Source organism: Seriola lalandi, unplaced genomic scaffold (assembly GCF_002814215.2).
Source record: "Seriola lalandi dorsalis isolate HSWRI2012SDOR001 ecotype SW California unplaced genomic scaffold, Sedor1 jcf7180002054813, whole genome shotgun sequence".
Taxonomy (NCBI): domain Eukaryota; kingdom Metazoa; phylum Chordata; class Actinopteri; order Carangiformes; family Carangidae; genus Seriola; species Seriola lalandi.
In genome coordinates, this window is record NW_019525366.1 from 53,290 (window position 1) to 62,894 (window position 9,605).

The 9,605-nt window shown below is 40.7% G+C and overlaps 2 protein-coding genes across 3 annotated transcripts in view; both read right to left on the reverse strand.

The window, feature by feature from the left end:
* LOC111669694 (sorting nexin-9-like) overlaps window positions 1–3,865 on the reverse strand; it is an 8,243-nt gene extending 4,378 nt beyond the window's left edge. The window contains exons 1-9 of one of the 2 annotated variants that reach the window (XM_023426107.2): window positions 3,750–3,865; window positions 2,583–2,669; window positions 2,411–2,485; window positions 1,580–1,670; window positions 1,319–1,463; window positions 1,149–1,233; window positions 944–1,069; window positions 357–474; window positions 85–215 (exon numbers count right to left, since the gene is read on the reverse strand). In XM_023426107.2, coding sequence (XP_023281875.1) covers window positions 85–215; window positions 357–474; window positions 944–1,069; window positions 1,149–1,233; window positions 1,319–1,463; window positions 1,580–1,670; window positions 2,411–2,485; window positions 2,583–2,669; window positions 3,750–3,761 — 870 coding nt within the window. In that variant the 5' untranslated portion in view covers window positions 3,762–3,865. Of the gene's footprint in view, window positions 1–84; window positions 216–356; window positions 475–943; window positions 1,070–1,148; window positions 1,234–1,318; window positions 1,486–1,579; window positions 1,671–2,410; window positions 2,486–2,582; window positions 2,670–3,749 lie in introns of both variants that reach the window. The other variant, XM_087179261.1, reaches the window with a different exon arrangement.
* Window positions 3,866–5,100: 1,235 nt separating this feature from the next.
* On the reverse strand, window positions 5,101–9,373 carry cd59a (CD59 molecule (CD59 blood group) a). The gene is made up of 5 exons (XM_023426108.2): window positions 9,278–9,373; window positions 9,074–9,156; window positions 6,996–7,097; window positions 6,677–6,750; window positions 5,101–6,114 (listed from the first exon to the last, which is right to left on the reverse strand). Exons 2-5 carry the CDS (start codon window positions 9,126–9,128, stop codon window positions 5,992–5,994), a joined length of 354 nt encoding a protein of 117 aa, XP_023281876.1. The 5' UTR covers window positions 9,129–9,156; window positions 9,278–9,373; the 3' UTR covers window positions 5,101–5,991.
* Between the last annotated feature and the right edge of the window lie 232 nt (window positions 9,374–9,605).

Below are 9,605 nucleotides of genomic sequence, written 5' to 3' on the forward strand. Positions count from 1 at the left end.
TATATATATATATATATATATATATATATATATATATATGTGTGTATGTGTATGTATGTGTACACAGTCAGGGTAGGACTTCACCTTCTCATCTCTGTAGGTGAGGAAGAGCTGAAAGACGTCGCTCTGAGACACGACGGGGTGACGACACATTCGACTCATCCAGGCCTGTAAATGCTCCATCCTCATCCTGATGAAGTCCTCCTCAAACCTGCCTGAAAGCACAGGAACAACACTGGAACAAGGTGTGGGTTGTGCTGACACCTACTGTCACCTACTGTCATCTATTCAAATCCAGCTGCTTGTCATACAGGTGTCAGGCTCGTACAGGTGTGGTTGTCATGGTGATAGCTCACCTGTGACCTGTTTGTCAGGCAGTGGGGGGATTGGCAACGCTGATCCGAACTTCTCCAGAAGACGCTCGTACAGCCAATCAAAATGCTTGTAGCGATGATTTACAGGTCTGTTAGTTGTCTGCAGGAAGAAGGAGGGTAAGAGAGTGAGTACTATAAGTACTACTACATACTACTGTGTAGTACTGTGAGTATTACTGTGTGGTACTGTGTAGTAGTGTGAGTATTACTGTGTAGCACCTTGTACTACTGTGTAATACAGTGTATAGTGCAGTGTAGTATTGTGTAGTAGTGTGTAGTACAGTGTAGTACAGCGTGTAGTACTGTGTCATACTAGGTAGTACTGTGTTGTACAGTGTAGTACTGTATAGTACTATGTAGCAGTGTGAGTATTACTGTGTAGCACCATGTAGTACTGTTTAGTACAGAGTGGTTTTGTTTAATTAGGGTTAGTTGTACTACTGTGTTGCGCAGTGTAGTACTTTGTTGTACAGTGTGCAGTACCGTGTAGTACAGTGTGTAGTACTGTGCAGTACAGTGTATAGTACAGTGTAGTACTGTGTGTAGTACTGTGTAGTATTGTGTAGTACACTGGGGGTGAGCTGGTACTCGATGTAGCTCTTCAGTCCGTACAGTTTGGATTCTTTCTTGGGATCAGCGATCACACAGTCCAGAGAGGATGCCGGGTACAACCAGACCGGACCCACCTCTCCCATCTGATTGGACAATGAGCAGGAGCCAATCAGAGCGCAGACAACGAGTGTGGTAGAATTATCAATAAAGGTGATTACTCACATAGACAGGAAGTCGGTCTCTGCTGTCAGCTGGTGGTTTGGCCAATAAGAAGACTTCTGGACTCGGACCTTTGGAAAAGGGAAACCTGGGAACACACAGGATCACTGAGACCTACTGGGTTCTGCTGGGATCTACTATAAATCTGCTGTATATTGTGAAAGTTCATTCACTTGTTCAGGGAGATCTTCATGGAGGGTCCATGGGTACTTTGTCCTGAAGCTCCACCCTCCCCATCCACCTGATTATTACCGTGATAACCGCCCACTGACTGATCATCCCAGTCATCGTCCCACTCGCCGTCCTCGTCGTCAACAGCTGATAGAGACAGGACTTTGATCTTATTAAACAGATCAAATAAGTTATAAAAAATTCATCTTAAAATATTTCAATAATCTGCCAACAACCTTTTAACATGAGTGAATAACATATACCTTGCGTGTGCGTGTATCCATGACTATCCCACCCTCCTGTACTGTGAGAGACATAAGCCCCACCCCCTTCACCGCCGCCGACATTTCCAACCTGAAACACACATGAAGAGGAGGACCAGCTCACCGTCAGTGCTCTGTGTGCCCGGTGTTTTCATGTCTGACTCAGATCATGTCATGGCTTCCCACAGGGAACTGTCGTGGATCACTGTTGTTCTGCATCTTTGAATCTCTGCATCTTTATGTATGCAGACAGTTCGCTCCTTTACTCGTAAGAGACAGAAATTGAGGGTTTTCATCTCTCAGGTGGTTTTGAGATTCTATTGGTTTTGAGTCTCCCCTACTTTCCAGGAAAGTAGTACAGGACTGACTCTTCCAGTGGTCCTTCTCCAGACCTTTGGGAGCAGACTGACCTCCAGTTCTACATTATGTATGAATAAATTGATGAGGTGATTCTAAAGATCAGCTCTACCTGTGATGAAGACAGAAAAGAGGAGCAGAATCTCTTGATGACTGGGTCCACACCTGCACTGACCTGGATTTCTTCTCACTGGAACAAGTTGCCTTCCATTTTCAATGAATTATACAAAAAAAGACAACTTCTGAAAAATGTTATTGTCTCCTGCAGTTTCATTGCAAAAAAATCATGTAGAAACATCTAAAAACTTTGCAACTTTCTTCACAACTTTAAGAAAAGCTGCAGTGAAATCAGGTATTTCAGCCGCAACAATCCTGGAGGGATTGATCGATCCTACAATCCTGCAGGAGCTCAGTGACAGAGGAGACGTGAACTGGCTCCAACAGGACGTTGAATGAAATCTCAGCTGAACTCACCTGTAAATACCCCTCTGGTACCAGTCCAGTTCGTCCGCTGGAGTCCTGGACTTCGATCCAGCCTCCACCCACAGTCTGCACAGACAGATACACTCATCATGACAAAGTGTGTCGTGTTTACTGTGTAAATACCATGTATGAATGTGTAGATAACACATCTGTGAGCTCGTACCTGGCTGAGCACAGTGAGCGTCTCTCCCTCTCTGACCGACAGCTCATTGTTTCCTGGTTCAGCCGTGAAGTTGTACAGAACCTGAGCCTGAAACACAGCACAGACTCTATGACTTCTACTGTGAAAACATGGAGTTGTTGAGTGTCATGTTGATGATGCTCCTCGTGCTGAGCTCAGCACTGTGTCTCAGAGGAAGGTCTGGTTATCAGTGGAACTACAAACTGTGACTTCCTCCTCTGTCAACAGCTGTGGGACGTTTCTGTGTGAAACAGTCAGTCATTGTTTGTTCTCTTGAACGCTCTTGGCTGTCCATACCAGACTCCTGCAGACATTTACATGATTTCTGTTTGTGCTATCAAACAGCAGCTTTCTGTACTTCATGCCATCCTTCCCCTCATCTCATTATATTTGTAACAAGCCTAGCATAGAAAACTCTAATTATATATTAATATTTATATTATATCATATTTTCTAACTGTCCCATCAAGCTCCTACACATTTCTGAACATGTTTGCTTTGTTAGTTTCTGTTGTAGTTCTAGTATCTATATATATTTGTAGAAAACTGTAAATTAAAAATACCATGTTTGCTGTTTTTCTTAGTTATCCCATAAGATTGTTTCCTCCCAGACTCTATAGGTTGTTTATATAATTTCTGTACATTGTGAATAAGCGACTTCCTGTTCTTTTATCGTTTAAAAACCCACAAAGAGGATTTCTAATATCTCTATTATATATAAATAACATTTATATACATGTCTGCAGGAGTGAGTTGTTTCACATCTTTCATAGTCTTTGATTCTTTCTTTAGAAAAATGAATAACAATCCTTTTAATAACAAGACTTTAAATTCTACAGTAGAAAACGGACTTTTCCTCCTCTGACATCTTTAGATTTCCTTGCCTCATGTTTATAATTAAACAGAGAGTTTTTCTAACTTATTTTCGTATTTTTCTCTCATGAAAAAGCCTTTAATCCTCCTCCACAAGTTTTAGAATATCTGGATTTTATTTGAATCTCAGTCGCTGCTCTTTAAACTTCGCCTTTTCAGTCTCTGAATTCACTCGTTTCTCTATGAGCTTCATGCAGCGCTATCTGCTCTGTGATGTAATCCCGCAGCAGGTGGGAGGTCAGAGGTCACCGTCAGCTAACAGGTAAACGGACTTACCTTCAGAGCCATGATAACGTCAGCAGCAGCAGATTTTTATCGTTTTATATTGGATCAAAGTTTCATCCTGTTTAGCTGTTCAGCGACCAACCTGCAACTGCCCTGCGTTAAGGTAGAAAAACACACAGAGACCACTTCCTGTCGCTCATTTCACAATAAAAGCATCGTACTGGAGATTTCAGAGGAAATAACAGACAAAAAATAGAGGAGCTAAGATATTAAGAAACTAAAATGTAAAGCAGTAAACAAATGTAAAGAACAGAAGGGTGTACAGTCAGTAAAAAATAAATGTGTTGTTTTTATTGTTCATGTGTGACTTCAGCCAGTTTAGTGCTTTTATTTTGAACATGAATCCGTCAGTTTCCTGTATTTTTTGTTTTTCGTAAAGCACTTGACAAAGTGACGTCAGCGACTCGGAACAGCTGAGCAGTGTTTATGTTTTACAGTGTTTACAGTGTTTTACAGTGTACTGGGCGTTTCCTGGAAACTCTCCTGTTAGACAATGAATTACACTGTAAAGCATTGTTGTCACAGTATACGGTAAAAATACTTGACAACACTGTATAAAAAAATACTGTAACAACGAAAAACACTGCACTGTAAAAAAAAAAAAAACTAAAAAAAAATACAATTTAAAAAAAAAAATAAAAAAATAAAATAAAATACTGTAACAAAAAGACCACTGCACTGAAAAAAAATTAACCTGCAGTATAAAAATCACCAAACTGAACCGAACTTTTCAGTCTTGGTCACATTTGTTTAATTATTTCCATAAATCCTGATCTTGTGATAATTATTTAGTTTTTATTCGTGTTATTTCTTAAACAATAAAACATTTAAAAACACAAATCCAAATTTAACAGACTTTTATTTTTACGAAGTAGATTTTATTGGTTCATAGAAGCTGCGTTCAAGGTTGGAGTTAGTGTAGTTCACCTGACAGTCTGCAGGTGGTGCTGCTGTCGAACGCTTCACACTGCTGCTGCCTTCAGGTCCCATCAGGAAAAATCAGTCTTCATGTTTCAGTCTTTCTCTTCTTACAGACTCAGTTCAGAAAATAAAAATTAAATTTCTGTAAAATGTAAAAACATGTTTTTACTTTTCATTTTTATTTATTTATTTATTAATTCTCATGACAGAGTTTTTAAGGTTCTATAGAGAACTACAAACCTTAAACGTTAAACCTTTAACTCTTTAAAATGATCAGAGCAGGTTGTTTCTTTATATTGAGGATGTTTTGAATTATTTAATTAAGTTTATTAAACAGCTCCAGTAGATTCAGTCTCACTGTTCAATTGACTATAAATACATTTCCTTCAAAAGATTTAAAAATCAAATCCGTCTGAGTCTGTTTCCGGTTTGTAAAACTTTATTAAAATCATGGTTGTTTGCAGGCAGTGTCGTAAAGCTGGTTTCAGGTCAGTCGTTTCAAACAGAGTTAAAGAGGAAACTTTCATGTTCTGTCACCAAACAGGAACCACAGGAACCGGAGGAACCAGAGGAACCGGAGGTTCTGTTAATGAAGAACCGTGAACAGCAGGTCTGTTAGACGGATGAAACAGTTTGTTATTTATTTCTGACTCATGACACAATCAGCTGATGATGTTGACTCACTCGTTCACTCACTTCCTGTTCACACAGACGGACTCAGACCGCTGAAACCACCTGTAGACCTTGTGGATGTGGGCATGGCCTCTCTTCACCTGCCTGATGTTTGCAGGTAATCCACACACTCAGGTCTGATTGGAAATTTTCTCCTGCTTTAGTTTCACTCTATCATCTGAGGACATTTACGTAATGACAGTGATGCATCATGGGAGCTGGAGCCAGAAAGTTATGTAGTGATTCTTTTCAAAATAAATGTCAAGCTGTGGCAGCTGTACTGAGTCCATGAGTGTGAGCAGTCTCGTTTTCACATAATAAAATCTCTGTGGTGTTTGTGTTTGACCAATCAGTGAGGTCAAAACATGTAAGCTCCGCCCCTCAGGTTCCTGAACTGTCACACTGTTGAGATAAAATCTAAACATTTTGTTATGTCACATGAAAAATATCTGAAACGGGAAGTCGGTCTTCTGCCTGTTTGATCTAAACTGAACCGTGATGAATGACTGACTGGGATGAATGGATGAATGTGAATGTGGTGAATGAGTGTCAATTAGAGAAGCTGCGAGTGTTATGTGCGCTGTGTGTTTGCAGACACTGGGGGGCGCTGCAGCACTGCAGGAACATGATGGTTGCCTCTTCAGTGGACACACCACCACATGACGACCACAGAGGCCAGCAGACCAATCAGAGAGCTCGCTGCATAGGAGGGCGCGGAGTTACACAGGTCAGAGTTGCAGCACTTGAAGGTGAAACTGGACACCTGAAAGTGATTGATAATAGAAAATTGATCAGCTGTGACTTATTACTGAACTGTTGAAACTCTAATGCTCCCACTAATTTGTTTGATTAATCAGATTATCTAGACCCAAATGATGCAGATTAAGCCTGGGGTTTTCTGGCCCCTGGAGGTCTGGGGCCCCTGGGCACTTGCTTGCTCTGCCTGACCTGGACACAGGATCCCTGCAGGTCTTGCAAGTTTGTCTATGTCGTCTAAACACACTGGAGATGATGTGTTTAAGAAACTACAGTATCGTCCTCCTGCTGCATGTTTATCTGGTTGATCATGTTGCATGTTTATCTTTCAGTAATATTTCGTTTCATTGAGTCACAGCTCAGAGGAGAAGGTTGGGGGAGTTCAGCTGCTTGTTGCTTCTCAGAGAGTTGATACAGATCAGGATATTTCCCTTGAACGTCTCCTGTCACCACAGTGGTCTGAGCTTCATCCCAGATATTCAACAACACTGATGAAGCAGGAAGCAGTCAGTTTGTTTCAACAGCAATCACTGACTAAACATGGTGAGTATAGAGGAAGTGTTTTGTACCTGGGGGAACATCTGGGCCAGGCGGCTGTACTCACAGTCTGAATACTTCAGACACTGACGGTAGGTCATCCCACCTGCAGGACAAACAGGACAAAGACAGTCCGGATTGATCTGGATCCTTCAGTATCCTGTAAACCTGGAGGCAGCTCACAGCAGCTCCTGACAGTCAGTGTTTGGCAATAAAGAACAATGGAGATCTTTGGCCAATCAGAAATCAGTATTCTCTATGGTTATGGTAAAAGTATGGGTACAGATGTGCAGGTGTACAGGTGTACAAGTGTGCAGGTGTACATGTATGCAGGTGTACAGGTAAAGGCACCTCTCTCGTTGAGTATGAGACAGGCGTCGTCATAGCTACAGTCTCGTTGTTTGGAGCAGCTGGCTGTATAATCCTTACAACTGTAACACCGAATGGCCGATCCTGGAACACAGAAAGCACTTTTCATTACTACTAATACTAATTTATACTACTAATACTAATTAATACTTATTTATACTACTAATACTAATACTAATACTATCACTTCTCAGTGTGTTTATATCCAAATTTTACACAGATTTTACGATGGTGCTTAACTGAAAATCTACTATCTGATTACATGGGATCAACTATAATAATATCACAGGAGGTTTTTATCAATTGTTTCAGTTCTGGTTCATGTTCATGTTCTGATCTCACAAACCAAAGGTAGCAGTGAAAACAGAAACTGATGGAGAGGTCTGTAAAGGTTTGTTTGTCTCCTCCAAACAACATCTTTCAACCTTTAACCCACCAGTGTGTTTATTGTGTTTAAAGCAGTGTTGTGCCGTCGGGAACAGTTGAAGCTGAAAACAGAATCAATTGGATCATTACTGAAGTGAAGTGATCTCTCCTCACATCTGATCTCAGAATAGCTCCAGTCTGTTTCATTCATAACCCTAACCCTTGTCATTTACTGCCCTCTTGTGGTGGCAGCAGGGTATTGTCTCTGCATCAAGCTTGACTTCCAGCCATTGTAAATATAGTTTCTGTCATTTTTGTGGGTGTGACCATATCACGTTGACAAAGTGGAGCTTGTCAGGCGGAGAGGATAGCAGCTTGATTCAGAGGTTGTGCATTGAGTATAATCCTGGATCTTTGACAGGTGATTAGCTTTAGCTAAAGTGAGTTTACCAAGCTGTCTGTGACTCCGCTGTACGTTAGAGACAGAATATTATTACAGGAATAGAGCAGCTGCTTTCAGGAACAGATCAGTACATAGGTTGTTTACGTAGAGAGAGAGAGGCAACCGAAGCAGGGTTAGCTAACTAGTTAGCAGTGTAGCTGTGAATGTAGCAGTGTGAAGTTTGTGAAATTTAGGCCGCTAGGTAAATATTAGGTAAATACAGATTCTACATCATCTTTTTTAATTATCCTTAAACTTGTTCAGACAGTAAGGAGGAAGGTGAAGATGGAAAAGAGAGACTTTCAGCAGAAAATCACGAGACAGAAACAGAGTTTAGAGATTTAATGCTGCTTCTGTCATGAAAAGGTTTGTTTCAGTCTGGTCCACATCTGTGGCATTGGTGAAGTAAACATCCCACTCTCATGTCTTTAATGAAGCTACAGCCAGCAGCTAGTAAGCTAAGCTTAGCTTAGAGACTGAAAACACAGGAACACAGATAATTTATCTTACCATAGAGACTGGAAAAACATGGATACAGCTAACTTAGCTTAGCCTAGAGACTGGAAACGGGGGGAAACAGCTAGCATGGGTGTGTAATAAGGTAACAAAATCACCCACCAGCAGCTCCGAAGCTCACTGATTAACATTTTAGATGCTTTTGTTATATAATCCTCTATGTGTTGATTTTTTGGGGCTGTAAGCAGTGTCATCCTGGAGTCTTTGCTGGTCTCTGCTACAGTGTGACAAATGAGCCCAGACTGTAGTCCTGTAACCTCTGTACGTTACTTCCTGATTCGAATCTTGACCCGGAGCAAGAAAGATGCAGAGGTTACAGATGTGAGCACTTAAAAACATCTTTCCCAGCTGCTTCAGACATGTACAGCAGAAATATTAAACTGTTTTAGCGGCTGCCCACACAGACATTACAATGGTGAGACTGTCAGTTGGTGCCAAAAATTTAGACACAATTAGGTGTCAACAGTAACGGAAAATTCAAGCAAATAATTACGCAAGTTAATGAATACATTTTAGTTTCAGTTGGATACTACATACCTCTCTTAAAAGGCTTGTGTATGTATATACACACACACACACAGTTAGTTGTGATATCCCACCAACTAACAACATGTCAAATTGTATTATTGTTTTTTTATTTTATTTTTTTCTAATGCTGTTTTTCAAATCATCAAGAATATGAATCAATCAAAAAAGAAAAAAAATCAGATTTAAAAAACAACAAACTCAAACGTACCCAGTCCGATCAGAGCAGAGCAGATCACCAGACAGATCCCCAGGGAGCTCTTCATTTTTACTTCAGCAAGCTCATACACTCCTCTGTAATCAGTCAGTCCACAGCAGCACAAACACCATGAGACAAAAACATTCAACAAATGTCTCTGACAAAAGTGTCTTTCAGTGACCACATGACAAACTGTGGAGTACAGTGTGTACTCACCCAGCAGCAGCAGTAACTGCAGTTCAGCAGGACTGTTGTAGTTATTGATGAGGGAAACTGGAGTGTTGACTCTGATTCTGACTGAAGGCTGAGTGCAGTAAAGAGGCCACGCCCACTGGGTGGAGCCTAAGTGTACAAATTTTAAAGTAATTTGTTTCAATGTTTTTATGTTTTTACTTTAATTTTCACACTGAACATTAAATAACACAATGTCATCCATTTTACTGGGAATCTCTGTGGTGGTTTTGAGCCTCTGTTGTGGTTTTGAGTCTTTGTGGTGGTTTTGGGTCTTTGTGGTGGTTTTGAGCCTCTGTGGTGGTTTTGGGTC